The 16,537-nt window shown below is 43.1% G+C and overlaps 2 protein-coding genes across 4 annotated transcripts; both read right to left on the bottom strand.

Moving 5' to 3' along the window:
- Positions 1-48: 48 nt before the first annotated feature.
- Positions 49-6,974, bottom strand: LOC143331993 (kinesin-like protein KIF3B). 2 transcript variants are annotated; one of them, XR_013078169.1, is made up of 8 exons: positions 5,254-6,974; positions 5,047-5,148; positions 4,145-4,267; positions 3,752-3,870; positions 2,723-2,836; positions 1,790-1,904; positions 1,025-1,420; positions 49-917 (listed from the first exon to the last, which is right to left on the bottom strand). XR_013078169.1 is itself a non-coding variant. In XM_076749201.1 (8 exons), exons 1-8 carry the CDS (start codon positions 6,655-6,657, stop codon positions 628-630), a joined length of 2,310 nt encoding a protein of 769 aa, XP_076605316.1. In that variant the 5' UTR covers positions 6,658-6,974; the 3' UTR covers positions 49-627. The 2 variants fall into 2 exon arrangements, 1 of the variants encoding a protein (XP_076605316.1); XM_076749201.1 differs by having other exon boundaries at positions 49-778; positions 1,239-1,420.
- Positions 6,975-7,099: 125 nt separating this feature from the next.
- Positions 7,100-15,640, bottom strand: hadhab (hydroxyacyl-CoA dehydrogenase trifunctional multienzyme complex subunit alpha b). Of its 2 annotated transcripts, none has more exons than XM_076749203.1 (20): positions 15,465-15,640; positions 13,849-13,890; positions 13,665-13,735; positions 13,443-13,576; positions 13,049-13,187; positions 12,838-12,957; positions 12,299-12,401; positions 11,971-12,093; positions 11,747-11,865; positions 11,397-11,453; positions 11,196-11,305; positions 10,785-10,919; positions 10,400-10,571; positions 10,220-10,306; positions 9,995-10,135; positions 9,810-9,878; positions 9,436-9,631; positions 9,215-9,329; positions 8,810-8,955; positions 7,100-7,909 (listed from the first exon to the last, which is right to left on the bottom strand). In XM_076749203.1, exons 2-20 carry the CDS (start codon positions 13,853-13,855, stop codon positions 7,761-7,763), a joined length of 2,193 nt encoding a protein of 730 aa, XP_076605318.1. In that variant the 5' UTR covers positions 13,856-13,890; positions 15,465-15,640; the 3' UTR covers positions 7,100-7,760. The 2 variants fall into 2 exon arrangements, with proteins under 2 accessions (XP_076605318.1, XP_076605317.1); XM_076749202.1 differs by having other exon boundaries at positions 14,657-15,473.
- Between the last annotated feature and the right edge of the window lie 897 nt (positions 15,641-16,537).

Below are 16,537 nucleotides of genomic sequence, written 5' to 3'. Positions count from 1 at the left end.
CCGCAACATGACCGCAGCTCATGGGAAAATACAGTAAGCAGCTCGAGATCATTTCAGTATGTTTATTATCAGGTGTAAGCAAATGGACTTTGCACGATTTCACAACTATGAAAAAATAAGGCAGCTAATCAAGAGAGCATTACAAGCTTTCTTCACATTTTTGGCTCACAATTACATTAGCTAGAAATTGAAGCAACAGTTCATCAAGCATACAGGCTAAACTATGGTGCCCCCCCCCCCCCCACCCAGAGCTGGGGTCCTCGCTTCCTCCACTGTTATGGCAAAGACCAGGTACATTTTACAGGTTTTTATGTTTTAGAAAATATGCGCTTAAAGTGTTGCTGTTAAAAAAAAAGAAGTAACTTCAATCAAATTACAAATATGAACTGTAAAGATCCTCCAAACAGTTTACTGTGTGTCAAACCTGATTTAAGGAGATCGCGTTTTGGCTGTGCTATTCACTGAGACTGATGTAAGCCACAAGAAACTACATGTTTTGTTTTTTTTTTTAAGGAAACAATATCTATTGTTTGTCTTTGAGTTTGAGTACATGCTTACTAAAGGGATTCTTTCTCAAAAAATAAAAATCAAATCAAATCAAGGCATAAGATGAGATCAAGACACATATCAGGGGCTTGTCTGAGCTGGACCACCCAGGGGAAGGTAGGCAGCAGAAGATGGCCTTTGTCTCTGAGAAGGAGAGAAACTCTGAGATTCTGATGTCAGAGAGGTGGATGATGAGGATGATGCGACGGCTGCTGCTTGCGGTGCTTGATACCTGTAGACCATGAAAAAGAAAGATTGACTATTTAAGATGCAATATGTTTAAATTTTAAAAATGTTGCAGGATTTAGCAAGGTTGATCAATAGCAATGTATCTGTAATAATCCCATCGTAAAGCTGAGCTACAGCTAAAGCTAAAGTGCTAATACCTGTGGCATTTAAAACTCAGTAGCAGTGGATTTGCATGTAGAAAACTCCTTTGGTATTTTGGGGGAAATTGGTCACCAGAAATGTAAAGTACATGTGGTTTGTACATGTAAAGACACTTGTATAGACTGCCTTGAGAGTCAGCCTACCCCTCACTTATCTGACACTATGAATGATCTTATAACTGTATCTCAGAAATTAGGACTGACCCGACATACGAGTCTGTATGATAACAAATTGTAACCCTCAAAAAACACGTGAAACACATGTGTTTCACACACGTCTGCCCCTCTCAGCCGCTCTCTCACCAGGACTGGGACTTCCTGACCCGTGACGACGCACTGGTCCTCCCTCTAACAATGGGAACGTTTACCAGAAGGTCCCGCATCAGCCTGGGAGAAAAGGCTCTCTCCAGGTGAGCGCCATTGAGGTTCAAGGTGAACAGGGTCGGTGGAGACATGTCTAACTCCAGCAGCATGATGTTCTCAGCCTGAAAGAGCAGATCAAAGTAAAGCTGTCGTTATAGGAGCATAACTACATGTGACACAGACTTCCTGTTTCAGTTCATTTTTGGTTGCTTCTTCCACCTGTTTCTCATTAAAACCCTTCCACTGATTCAGGTGCATAATCCATTCAGACTCACTGAAAGCTTCTATTGTGAAGCGTTATTGATTGTTCACCGGCATAAGATGCAACTGTTAACACTGTGAATGGTTTCCATGGCTACAAGCATCTTCACATCTTCCAGCGAAGGAGGAGGCGGTTTAACATGGAAGTAGGCTGCGAAAGACCGCTATATCACATCTCTTTCTGCGCTGTGCTTCTGGCCAACTGCCCCCGTGAACGCCCGAGCACTGACCTGGTATCTACACGGGGCCCCGGCTGCCTGGGCAACAGCCATCTGTGCATATTGGCTGATTGGCCTCTTGTATCCCACAGCAGAGAGAGGCCTTCTCTTGACCTGAGTGGGTGCACTGGGATCAAGACATGTGAAAAGAAGGATTCACTTTAATACACTTAGACTTGGTTTAGTGGTGAAGATACAAGCTCCTGGAACCTCACGATGGCTCTTAAATGGTCAACCAATCAGCTCCCACCAGACAAATCTCTCCTGTTATCTCCCCTCAGCTTTCAAACCGTCTCAGTGAAGAGAAACGTCAAGGGTGTCTGCTTCTTCTTTATATAAAGGTGTCTGTTTCTTTGAAAGGCAGAATGTATAAATTATCTAAAGCATGTCAGGTCAGATTGCTTTACAGTCTGTGTTTGACTGAGAAACATCTTTGGCGACCTCCAGTGGTTGAGCCAGAATAGACACCAGGGCTGGCTGATGCAAACTCTTAAGGCTTCATAATACTTTGAAAGATGCTCTGATCACAATTATGCAAACTAATCAATCAATCTATTGCTTTTATTGAAGGATTTGATCATTTGTGCTTAAATGCTGCAGTCTAAGCCTGCTTAATCTATTGATACTACGCTGTTACTGATTTCCTACATTTCCCAGAATGCTGAGTGACAGCCCATAGAGAAGGAGGGTGCAGTCACACTCAGGTGTGATATATGGAAGAAAAAAACAGGAATATTAGAGTTAAACATTTCAAACTCGACATCACCTCACAGCCGCATTGCTTCATGGTCTATTGGATTACTGATGGAGAAATTTGGATTTCACTCAGTAGGTCGATTAGTTTGCTGATTGTTACTGATTTCCTATTTGCTTCCGAGGATTTTTCTCTCTCTACTGTACCATTTACAGTAGCTCATGTCAGCGATGTGAAATGAATCCACTTACCTCTCTGGAAGGACCGGCTGGAGTCTCCATTGATCCTCCTCGCTGTCAAAGTGCAGCCTGTTAATGATCTTGTTCTTTTCCTCTGGAGGTATAAAATTCTCGATCAAAAGATACCTGAAATATGAAATGCAAGCTTCTGTCAGCAGGAAGGATTCCATTAAACACAATCAAGTTTATATGCCTGGAAAATGGGGCTAACATAAAGAAAAATCATCCAATAATAGTTTCATCCGTCTGCCCATTAAACAAACTGCTTAGCAAGCAGCAACAAGCCTTTCTTTCCCCGCCGACTCAGTTTACATCCTGACTGACCCCTTAAGAACTAAATGCACTCACACACCATTGATTTACCTCATAACAATATTTAGATACACAGCAGCCATAGTCTGAGAAGTCAAAGGCATGTGAAGTGCGTCGTATCCTTGCAGGTTTAGATTTTGATCTGCAGGATATTGACATATTTCCCAATAGCAAAAAAAAAAAAGAAGAAAAAAGGTATTATTGTGGCATTATTGGTACTTAATTCTACCTTATCAGTGTTGTTAAAAATATATATATATATTTTTTCGTTTGTATCAATACATATAAACATATTTTGTGGAATCCTAATAAAGTGTTTGTTTAGCCAGAAAACCCTTCTGTTTTCATTCCTTTAAGGGTCAATGGAACTGATAAAAACGCCTATGATAATAATAATAATGATAATAACTGCACAGTGAAAATCTTATAGTGTTGCAAGCCTGCTGATTACAGTCCAGAAAACATTTATGAGTGTGATACTGTCTGATGGCATCCAATGATAACAGATTGAGACGTGTAACCACAGAGACTCTTTATGACCACAGCTCTTTAGCAGCCATGATTAAACAACACGCTTTGTTTACTCTTCAGTCCAAACAGCAGAGCAAAAATGCCTTTTAACGCTCCTCCCTGCCTTTATATTCATGGTTATGATGGAAATGAAACAGAAAGTCACATGTGATGAAGAGGAGAAGGCAGCAGCGCAGTCCTGTGTGTACGTGCACTCACTTGTACTTGAGCTCTCTGGTCAGTTCAGTCTGTGTCTGTTCGAGCTCCTGTCTGGTTGTGATGTGCTCAGCGATGACATCTCTCATCTCCGCCTTCACCAGCTGTAGTTTGGCATACAACTGGACAGAACGGGAACATACCAATTACCACTGTCACTAAAGCTGCACATTGAAAAAGAAAAAGAAAAATCTTCTCTGCCAATCAGATATGCGAATGTAATTATTCCTGAACACCAGGAAGTGAGAGGTCGGTACCTGCGGTGTTACCTCCCGTAGTGACGTCTCTCTTGGAAAGAGGATTATTAATTGCAAATAAGACTGACTGACTTAATTATGATGAATTGCCTCTGTGATAATGGCACAGCGGGACACGTCAGCAGGTGAGTCATCTTACCCTCCTCAGCTTCTTTGTCTTGAGTTCCACCTCCTGCTGCAGGGAGGAGAACGTCTCCTTCATTTCCAAAGTCTCCTCATCCTGCAGCATCATCTGCTGCTGGATCTCTCGCTCTCGTCTTATCTGCAAAACAGACAGAACATTCAGCGCCATTAAAGAGACACACAGAGAGCACGACCTTCAATGTGACGTCGTTTACGAGACATGTCTCAGATCAGTCAAGACTGGATTCCAAAACAGTTGGGACGCCGTGTAAAACATGAATAAGTTTACTGACAATGGTTTAACGAAGTGTTCCTGAGTCCATGTAGTAACATCCTTTATATAATCATGTGTTCACAAAGTGGTGAACCTCGTTCCATCCTCGCTTGTGAACGACTGAGTCTTTCCAGGATGCCCCTTTCATACCCAATCATGATACTATCACCTGTCACCATTCAACCTGTTTACCTGTGGAATGATCCAAACAGGTGTTTTTGGAGCGTTCCACATCTTTCCCAGTCTGTGAAACATGTTGCTGCATCAGATTCAGAATAAGCAGATATTTACAAAAATCAATGAACATTAAATATATTGTGTTTGTACTGATTTCAGGTGAGTATATGTAGTGTACCATAGTGTCCCAACTTCTCTGGACTCGGGTTTGTAGTTTCAGTATCATTATTTCTGCATGTAAAAATATTTAGAAAAAGAAAAATGCAACGTATTTAAGTCTCCATAAATAGTTGTCAAGTTTGTAACCTTTGACTGTTTTTGGTTTTTCAAACAGCAGTGTTTTATATATTTCTATCAGTACTGTGTGTGTCTGTTTGTGTGTGTGTTTTTGGGTTGTATTACCACGGACTCAAAAGTATGTTCATATGGAGAAATGTTGGGGGATGAATTGAATCAGTATTGTTTACCTGTTCTGCAATTTCTTGCCTCTTCAGCTCCAGCATTTTTTGCTGCTCATTGGTGTGATCGATGATAGTCTTTCCTCCAACCAACAGTTTGCTCTCCATGGCCTGCAAACAAAGAACTATCATGAATTATTTATGCAAATTTCTTTTGTGTCTCATTTACCAGACGCTGTACTGTATTACAACAAGGCACGTGCTCTTCACAAGTACCTTATATTTCTCGATGATCTTCTCCAGAGCACCTTGATCCCACTGCATGTCCTCCACACTTTTTCTGTTTTCATTCAGGTGCTTCAGCTTCTCGCCTCCTCCCTGGCAGGTGAAGCCTCTGGGGATGTCTCCTCCCTCCTTCGTGTGATGCTTCAGCTCTTGTTCCTCCTCCAGAGCTTTCCACACATCCGCATCCCTCTCTCTGAGCATCTCCTCCTCCATGCCGGCCATGCTCTTACTCAGTCTTTTGCTGTTCCTTCTCTTCCTCCTCTCCTTTGCGAGCATCCCTCGCTCCTCCAGCTGCGCTTTCAAGCGCGCGATCTCCTCCTGGAACTCCCTCAGCAGGGCATCTTTGGGGTCCTCGTTAATCCGAGGTTTGTTCTTTATGTTCTTGGCCCTGCTGGCGTACCTCAGCGTGGCCAGGGACTCGTCAAAGTTCTTGTGCGATGGCCCCACGGTTGCTATCATCACCGTCTTTGCGTTTCCACCCAGTGAGTCCTGGAGCAAGCGCGTCAGCTTGGAGTCCCTGTACGGGACGTGGGTGCTCTTCCCGTCCACCAGGGCGGAGATGACATTCCCCAGAGCGGAGAGGGACAGGTTGATCTTGGCTGCTTCCTTCAGTCGCTTCCCTTTAGCACCTGTCTTGCTCTGGCGCTCGCTGCCCGCCAGGTCGACCATGTTCAGCTTCCCGACGCGGATGTGGTCCTGGCCGTCCGGGCCCACTTCGCTGCACTCCACCGTGATGACGAAGATGGCGTGGGAGCGTGAGCTGCGTTCATTCATGTTGGTGAAGCCCACGGACCTGGACTGGTTCCCAATGTTCATCACATGCTCGATCTCTGTGGCGTTCTTCGTCACCACTGAAGACAGGTCTTTGACGTACACACCAAAGTCCGGGTTCTCTTTCAGATCCAGTTTCTTGTTGTTGTCTTTGCACAGCAGGTCTCTGATTTCCTCCTGGTAGATCTCCAGGTAGGATGACCTCACCAGGTATTTCTGATTCTGAGTTCTGGATATTTGTGTGAAAATGTGATGGAATGAATTCGGTATAACCCCTCTCATGTCTGGGTCGTTTGAAACCCCTTGCATGGTGTGCGTTTTACCTGTCCCCGTCTGGCCGTAGGCAAATATGGTCCCGTTGAAGCCCTGGAGGACGGACTCCACCAGAGGTCTCACCGCATCATCATAAATGTCGCCCTGCTTTGAATCCCAGCCATACACGGAATCAAACGTGAATACTTTCATGGGATCATCAGGTGGTGCCTTCGGGTTCCTGATGGTGATCTGTCCCAGCTTGTCATCGATCACCAGGATGTTTTCACTGTCCGCTTTCTCCTCCCTCTTGCTGAAGGGCCGGCAGCGGACCACCACCCTGACCGCCTCGCAGTGTTTGCTTTTAGACATTTCGGTCACACATTAAAAGCATCGCGTTAAAAAAGCCATTTTCTCGGGCGGGGTCCTCCGTTTTCCTTCTCCGCACAGGTGCGAGCAGCTTCTATTTCATTCGGCCAAAGACAAGACGGACACACCTCATGCGCGCCGCTTTCATCATCCCGATGGACGCAGCGTCTCCTCCGCCCTCAGCATCTTTCAGAAAGGAGGCGATGCGATGAGATATGAGAGGATGCTGCTGGAGAAAAACACCCAGCCAGCCCGGCCCAGCCCACACAGCCTCCCCGCGGAACACACCCTGCTCTGCGGACAATGGAAACGACACATGTGACCTGCGCAGCGCATCGGATTGGAGCAGATCTCCTCATGGCACCCAGCTATGGTCTAATTCTGTAACGGTGATAAATTACCCTCAGACTACCACGTGAACCTTCTTCAGAGGAGAAACAGCCGGTTTCGCTTCAATATCATTTTATTGAGCATTCACATTTACATCACATTTCAAACCAGGCCCCGCAGTTTTTAATGTACAAAAAAAGACAGAAGACACGCGCTGGACATTTTGGTGGACATTCATCAGTAATGAATTTGCAGGTTGGAAAATCATTTTAATTCTGCCTCTACAGCATCTTTACATCTGCAATGAGTGAATCATTAGCCTGCAGCTTAACCTATACATCAAGTCAATCAGTAATGTTAAAGTACAAAAAACGTTCATTTCTGTTGATATCACACATCCAGTTGCCAGATAATTAGGTACACCTAGCCAAAGATAATGCAATCATATACAACAGTCCCACAAGACATCCAAGCTCCATAAAGGCTGTAAAGCTCACTTTTATTCAGGCTTTTGTCCACTGCATGTACATCAGTGAGCGCAGGCTAAATGACAAACGCCTCTGTGTATCCTCTCTATACACTGCATATAACACGACACAGGTCGAGGTGTAAACACTACTCTCAAACTGAACATTACAACCTTCATAAAAGGAGGATTCACTGCAGGATTGTTGCATTAGAGTCAGCCCAGTGAACCTTAAGGACTATTTAATTGTTAGGCACATTCTAGCGGTGGGCCCGGAGTCCTACTCGAAGCTACTGGCACACGTGGTGGATCATTTCTTGTGAAATTTCTTGCTTGGATCCTTTGCGTGATCCAGTAGGAGCTGGCATGGCGTGAACTGGTTCCCGTAGACGGCTTCATACTGCCTCATCTTCTCCACCAGCTTGTTGGCACCAAAGGAATCCACGAAGCGGAAAGGTCCTGGAAGCGGCAAGATATAAAGTTAGACATCTTATCCCAAGGATGCCTGTCAGACAGGGAGGTTGTGTAAACACCCGAGGGGTGTTTCATAAAAACAGGTTACTGATTAAACATTTAAATCAGGCTTATAATCAGGAAGTTGTTTGATTAAGGAAGTTTGAACAAATCTGCCAAAGCTAATCCTTCCACACTTGCCTGCTTCCGCCTGTCACCAGTGTTACAATCACTCTGCTGGACTGAAACAGTGTTTCTCTAAAAGTTCCTATTTACTGTTTCCAGTCAATGTCAACTTTGACACATTTTGGCCCGTGGGATGATCTAATTGTGTACTTTACGTATGACCTCTTATCTGCTGTTCAGTCTAAAGTATCTCCCCTTGGCAGTATTCCTATCATCATGTTTGTTATGCACTGCAATTAAAATAAAGCTAATAATCAACCTTGATGCAAACGCAGGAGATCAAAGCAGAAAGTTCTTTTTGGCCTTCTTATTTCCAGCAATACTGTTAATTTTCACTCTATTATTTCACTCTGAGTGTTACAATTGTTGCTCCTCTGTGGCCACAGACGTCACAGTTTTGCCTTTAGATGTCTTTTTACTTCACTGTGAATTGACGTGATCAGTGTTTGATGTGTTCGGTCTGAGCTTCAAAGTCTTTCACTTAAGTCTGATGATCCTGGTTCAGCTCTGTTAGGCTCATTCAAGGCAGGCTTTTTGGGAGATACCTTTATCAAACAGCCCTCAGCTGAGTTACTGAACTATAAATAACACTGGAAAAAGAGGTTAAGGTCCTCATTTCATCCTATAAGGCTTCCTCACTACCACTTTGTGGCCTTTCAACTTCACGTGAGTCACAGAACAAAATGACCTAGTTTAAAGGTGGTTAGTCTGAACTCTGACCTCCGAGGCAGGGGGGGAATCCCAGGCCAAACACGGCCCCGATGTCTCCTTCCAGCGGGCTGTTCAAAATGCCCTCTTGCAAACACAGCACGGCCTCGTTGACGAATCGAGAAATGAGTCTGTACTGCACATCAGAGTCTGATGAGCTGTGAGAAGGTTCAGTAAGAACAGAGAATTTCAGTATTTCGACACATTACCTGCAGTAAAATGTCATATAATGTCAGGACTCAATAGGTTTAGTTTTGTCTATCAAAACATAAATCAATGCCAATTTGTCCAAATCCGATCCATGTACCTTTATACTCGCAATGATAAGAGTCATTTTCTAAACGATATGAGACAGTCTGCATAGACTGACTGAAATCTCTGCATCGTTACTTCTACAACTGTCCCATGTCAACTTACACAGCAGGATTTGGTGTCATCTTGTATTTTGCAAGGATGTCTCCAATCTCTGGGTTGACCTCCTTGGTCTTGAGTCCTGGCTGGTAGATGTAGCAACCCTTTCCAGATTTGCGGCCTTGAGAATAAAAAAACCCCACAAGGATTAATATATTTTAATAAAATATGTACACATAAACTTCTTTGTTGATCTAAAACTGGGCGCAAAGCCTCCCATGTGATACCCTTGAATCCCAGGTCCACCATGGTCTTCAGAACCTCCACATTTCCGCCACCAAAGCGGGAGCCGAAAGCTTTGCCGAGGTCCTCGGCCACGTGGGCGGCGACGTCGATACCGACTTCATCAGCCAGTGTAGCTGCTCCCACAGGGAACCCGAAGCCTGTGGTGAGTGAATCCAGCTTCTTGGGGTCAACTCCTTCCTGCAAGTGCAAATGGATAAATTAAGAACACAGTACGAACAGCAGCTTTCCTGGAATAGTGAAGATGCTTTGTTCAAGTGAGCCGACTCTGTTCGTGTCATATCTCAAATCCTCCACTACAATGCAAAACAAATACAGCGTTCAAAGCTGCATTTTCTACTGAAGGAATACTACGAACCTGAAGTACTCGTACTGCTTCAGCCAACATGGGAGCCAGACACCTGGTCGTATAGAATCCAGGTCCATCCTGCAAAGAAATATTTGATTAAAGAACAATCTTATTTTGTTTAAACGCTTTTGTATTTATGAATTTCCTCGCAGGCTGGATCAAACTGTCTCGCCATGGAGGTAAGAGGTTCTCACCCCAACCACTATGATGATCTTGCCCTGCTTCAGGCCCATGGCCACAGCCGAGGCCGTAGTGTCCTTTGATGTCTGATCAGTGGTAATAATCTCAAGGAGTTGCATCTTGTCCACTGGAGAGAAGTAGTGCATTCCAACCACCTGAGGACACAGAGCATATTCAGCAACAGTGTTTTCGGGTTTATTTATTTAGGAGCGCACACAAACTACGAGGCGAGGGCAAACCTTGTCTGGCCTCTTGCTGGCAGCAGCGATTTCCTTGATGGGCAGAGCAGATGTGTTGGTGGCAAATATGCAGTGAGGGGGAACCACCTGCAGACAAGTGTTTGTTAGATCGTAGCTTGAAGTCACAGCTAAACAACAATACAACAAGACTGCCCTGGATTTCAATTCAGCCACACTTACAGCTTCCACCTCCTTCAGGACCGCATGCTTGATCTTAATGTCCTCAAACACAGCTTCGATCACCATGTCGGCGTTCTCAAAGCCACTGTAATCCACCTGGCCCGTCAAGTTGGACAGAATGGAGTCTCTCTGGAATGAAGTGATGGCCTTCTTTTTGGTCTTGTCATTGAGTCTTGTTTGAAATAAAAAGGGTCAAATGATTAATGGACAAACTTTAAGATCACTCACTTTAGGTTCTGACATATTTATGCTTCAAAATTTACAACCACTCTCAAACAACAAAATTCACAGCAGACTTAAACGTTTAAGATTATTCTAGCTGTCCACCGAACGTACAGTCAGGAAGTGAATGAAACAATAAAACATGCCTGACATGATAACCCACCCTTTGTAGACCTGCTGCTCTCCCTTGGCCAGTCCATCCACAGTGGTGTCCTTTAGGATTGTGTGCACACCTTTGTCCACACTCACCTGGGCGATACCTGCTCCCATCAGGCCCGCTCCCAAGATGCCAAGAGTCCTAGTGGTGCGCAACAAAACACAGACAGTTTATCTGCCAGCTAAAAAGAACAGTAGACAAAAGGAAGATTATACTGCCTTTAAACCAAAGACTCTGGATAATCTCCTGTTTGCTATCAGGGTGAATGTGTCAACAAGAGCATGAGACCTGGCTTTGGCCTCAGTGCCGACAATCTATGTAACCATGAGCACACAAACTGATCTGAAATGTCAAATGCAGGTTGAACTTGTGTCCTGCATCAACCACAAGCTTTGAATGTGCTTCATGTATACTTACTTCACTTCTCTTTGAGGAGTTCCAAAGCGGTTCTTCTTGCACGCCACTTGACCGTGATAGAGACCAATCAAGGCAGCCGATTCTTTGGTTTTTGACAACTGACCAAAATACTGTGACAGACATGAAAAATGGTGACGCTCACTTGCACAATGTGCTACTGTAAATTCTAAATTCTGCAAGATGTAGGCCAGCGAACCTTACCTGAGACTCGATTAAGTATCCAGCAGTGGGGCCTTTTTCCACTCCAGTCTGCACACACTGAGAAGGGCGAAAAAGTCAAGTCATGTTAAAATGAGACCAACTTGATCATTAAAAAAGCAGAGAAGACAAAAGAGACTGTTAGTCTCCAAACCTGGTTTTCATATTTAACAAGCTGAGGCCGGTGAATGTTTGGTGTTGTAATTGACAAATGAATTAAACATTATTCACCCGAGGCTTTAGACAGTCTACCTATTTCAACACTATTTTCCACTAAACAGACACAGTAAGACACATTGGTTGGACTCATTTTCCTACAAATGGACAAGAATAGTTGTGAGAGTTTTACTTACTTCAATTATTTTCAGGGGTGCTGGATAAAGCCCCTTGCTCTGCTTCATAACTTTACTGTGGACCGTCTTGTAAATCTGATTCCGTACCAGTGAAAAGCTCATAACGTAGTCCTGAATTTCTATGGAGAAAGAACATGGACTCTTTAATGTAGTGCTTTTTATTCATGATGATTTTATTCATGACTACCAAGACTGAGATCCTCAATAAATGAAGCCCAACTTACTCTGCATCATGCCTTTGTCTTTGCCGACTTTGATCTTCTTATTGACGAGCCCTTTGGCACATTCAATGGCAACTTCCTCGAGGTACTCTATTGTTCTTTCCTCTGGACTCTTCAGCCCAGGTCCTGCAATATGAACATGTCATGCATAGATTAATTCTCACCTCAAGTTCTACTGACGCACAGTGAAACACTCTAAAATCATACAGTGTTACAGTGAGAAGAGATTTACGGACTTCAGATTACAATTTATACAGGTGGTAATACTTTAAAAAAATACAATTTGAAGCCGGTCAGTGTTTTTAATCATATACAAGTCAAGTTATCTTACCCAGGGTGTCTACAAGTTGGTCGACCAGGCCCATCTTCTTGGCTTTATCTGCTCGAACATTTCTTCCTGTCAGCATCATGTCAAAGGCAGCAGGTAGACCAAGCTAAAAAGAAATGAAAGAAAACATGTGCGAACTGGTTTATCATCAGTGTTGATGGCGTGTTGTGCTCTGCAGAGTGGATAAAAAGAAAACAAACTCTCATGCTATGAATAGAGGTTATATTATAATTAATCATAATCCTGCCCTTCGAAGGACAGAGTTGTTAAAAACCTGACGTGATGGGGGGCAGGGAGTCTCAAAGGGGGGCGTAAACATCTTAAACCAATTACAAGCATTAACCAGATTATTTTGCAGTACAGCGTAGCCCTTCCAAGTCTCATCCTGATGTAAGATACCATGATCTAACCATCATAGAATGCTTTTAGATACTATGATCTGTGTCATCCTGCATACTGTTTGGTTTATTTACTTCAAGTCCTATAATTCAAACAGTGAGCGGAATCAATGCAACGTGGGGGAATATAATCCATGTACTAACCATTTTGGGGAGCCTCTGAGTACCACCAGCTCCAGGCAGAAGACCCAGCATTACTTCAGGAACAGCAAGAACGGTTTTCTTGTTCTTGGTTGCAATTCTGTACTGGCAGGCAATGGCAAACTGAAATGCAAAAAAGGCCATTAGAAAACACATTATCATCAATCATCCTGGTCAAATAGGTGCAATATAGTGAAACATATAGCTTGTTTACCTCTAGGCCTGCTCCGAGGCAAGAGCCGTTGATGGCGGCAACAATGGGTTTAGAAGAGTGTTCTACCAAATCGAACATCTTCTGCCCTTCCTGAGAGAGTGTGGTGACATCCTCTGCAGTCTCGCAGCCTTGGATCATACTGTGAACGACGCAGAGTGTATTAAAAGAATTCCAGGAAATGCAATGGCGGTCATTTTGACAATTAATTCAACTAGGATAAAAGATCTCAATGCTGTGATTGCATGACACTCATTTGTGTTGTGCTGTGTTTCAGCAGCAATACCACACATAAGAAGACGTCATCTTTATAGTAGCTGTACAATTATACTGTGCAATAAACAACAGCAGCACATTGAGTGACTAAAGTTTGACACACATGAACGATTTATCTTACTTAATATCAGCTCCTGCAATGAAGCAACCCGGCTTAGAGGAGATAAGGACACCACAGCGAACAGCGTCGTCTGTCATCAGCTCATTCATTACTTCTGTGAGCTCGCTTTTCATTCGAGGTGACAGTGTGTTAACCTGGAAGGTGAAATGACCATTAGGTTCACCTTACACCCACATAATTCAAAAGCGAAAGCCGTCAAATTGACCGTTAATGAGCTCACACCTTGGAGTTTGGGTCGTTGATCCGTACGATAGCAACATTGTCCTTGACTTCATAGTTCACGTGAGTTCGGGCTAAAAATAGAGGGAGGATAGAGTACATATGTACGGTGAGAAAATAACTGGACACTGGACAGGCTGACATTTTTTTTTACCTGTATGTTATATAAATGTGATTTTGGAATTACCTTCCATTGCTGGCACTATTGAGAAGGTGCGAAAAGTACTGCCTGCAAAGGAAAATGACAGCAAGCGATGCATTATTACAGTCATGCCCAACATAAGTCATCCCACCTGCTGCACACTGCCTAGCTGCTTCACCCTTCCTGTTTGTATTAAAGCTATCACATTAATATCTAACAACAGCAACCAAACAAAACGTGTACGTACAACATACAGCTGATCTATCTGAGTCGTTCATGTTATAATGCCATGACCTCAGACGGTCTAGGCCATGCTGTGCAATCCAGTGGAAAATGACCCTTCACCTACATTCTCCGCCTACCGGTCAGACACAGAGAGGGAACAGTTACTATCACGATGGCAAATCAGTGGCACGAGTCTTCAAATCCATGTCTGAACGGTCTTCACATATTCATCCGATAGTCAAAGTGGAAGCAGGCTGATCTTAAGTTTTACTGTTTACTGAGGCCGCGGGACTAAACGTATGCGACACCGTAGCAGCCAGCTAGCTGGCACAGATAGCAATCCAACATTTAAAGTTTGCTAGCTAGAACAAGAAGTTCACACGCTTCACTTTCAATGAATATGCTTGTTAGACTTTCATTGAGATATGCGTTTGCTGGAAAAACAAAACGACCAGGTTATATGCAGCACTAACACACATTGCTGCGTTATGTTACATTATTCCAAGCTAACAGCTAGTCTAACAAGCTAATTACCCATCTACGGCAGCTGGCAATTGTCCCATTTTCAGTATCATTCACCGCACTGGTTTTCTCTTATTCTTAAAAACGACATGCGTGTAGTTTCTACCTGAGTGGAGAGGATATCTCCTTGATAGCAATCTGGAAAGAACACCAAGGGCTCTCACACCAGCCATCTTGGGAGCGGAGGTCAGTGAGGAGTGGTGTGATGTGAGGGTAGCTCGCTCGCTGTCATAGATACTTGACAAAAAAGCAAGACTAGTGACTCTGTCCCACTTCCTGAAACGACCATTCGAATCAGTAGATGATTGGCTTTTGTCACTGAAAATGCCGCATATCATTGGCTGACTATGAGGAACTCGCAGCTCATTGGACTTTCAAGGACTACAAAACGCCTCTTGACGCAGCCACTTCCCATGCCTCAAATAAACCAAAGATCTAAATGCCAACGACTGAAATCCTTCTGTTTTAAATTCACGCTGACATTTTAAATACGCTGATCTGAGATATTGCAGTCATTACAAATGCGTGGACAGGCAATTACTGGACCAAAACAAAGCAATAGCTGTCTGCTAATCAATGTTTATACCTGAGCATTTTACAACAAATACTTTTCATGAATTCTTTTGTATATTTGTCGTTAGGTATGTATAAAACGTGTCTTCTGTTTAAGCTATTTCCACTGCAAAGTGTTTCTTGACGACGAGATATTAATTGCGCACGTCAACGCAACGACGCAGTTTGGATTACAAGCTATTTACTGCAGGTGCAAAATCGAGAAAACGCCAAATTCGGGCAGACTGACAACACAATATGTAAAATAAAATAAAACTAAATACAATACAATACAATTTAAAGATAACATCATTGGCGTACTTCAGAGTCAGAGCAGTCTAGCATCCAGACCTACCGCTCACCTCACAAGGATCTTCAACACTTCCTGCAAAAGTCTATCACAGCTGACGATTAATTTCACCGCGAAGCAAACTTGTCCACTTATACCTCACAGCAGACAGGTGTGACGGTCAAAGACCAGTTTGCACCTAAACCAAAATTTTATCCTTCTTCCTGTATCCCATATGGATCACAGCACAAAGGTGACACCCTGTGTACGAATTGGTACACTACATTCACATCAGCCTCTATTTGGGGAAATGGCTTCTACGCAGGCACTCAGGCTGCACTGCAGAGCGTCCCGAACGTTTACTCTAGGTTTTACGATGGGCAGGGGTAATTACAAATTAATGATAAAGCCTTTTATTCATGCAGCCACTCATCACCAGCAGCACTTTGCATTTATTTCCATTTTTCTACAACCGGTCAAACCTTATGACTTCCTTTGAAATGAACAGATTTCACGGTTGCCTCAAATTAAAACAGAAACGGAAAATTATAAACTAAAAAGCAAAAAGCAAAAAAAAAAACCAAACAAACAAAAAAACAAAACAAAACAAAAACAAAAACCAAAAAAACGTAAAAACTTAATCTCTGGTACCTCATATTTATTTACCTCAGCTGACAGGAAGTGATCATTTTGGAAATATGCTGTCTATCTTGTCCAACAACTTACTGTTTCATACCCTTATCTAGCTCCCACCGAGGAAAAGAAGATGCTATCAGTTGCTGTTGGTTAATTTAAAGGTATTTGAAAAAAAGTGACAAAATTATTATGGACGTCTATGTTAGTGGTCAACCTATCCCTTTAACTGAATACTGTTACCATGATGGTGGGGAAAAACCTGAGATCCGTTATTTGAATAAAAATGTCAAGTTTTATACTGGTTCTATATATTAAAGGATGATCATTACTGATGCAGCACTGTGTAATCAGTCATAGCGCATCACATGCATAATATTTTGTAGTAAACTGCAGTATTTGCCTTTGAAATGTGATGCAGTAGAATCATAAAATATTATAAAATGTAAGTGCACAAGTTAAGCAAGTCACTCAAGATTGCAATTGCAATTAAATACAGTACTTGAGTAAAGA

This window comes from Chaetodon auriga, chromosome 14, assembly GCF_051107435.1.
Source record: "Chaetodon auriga isolate fChaAug3 chromosome 14, fChaAug3.hap1, whole genome shotgun sequence".
In the NCBI taxonomy this organism is placed as follows: Eukaryota; Metazoa; Chordata; class Actinopteri; order Chaetodontiformes; family Chaetodontidae; genus Chaetodon; species Chaetodon auriga.
Note: the sequence above shows the minus strand (reverse complement) of the source record. Positions and strands in the feature narration are given on the sequence as shown.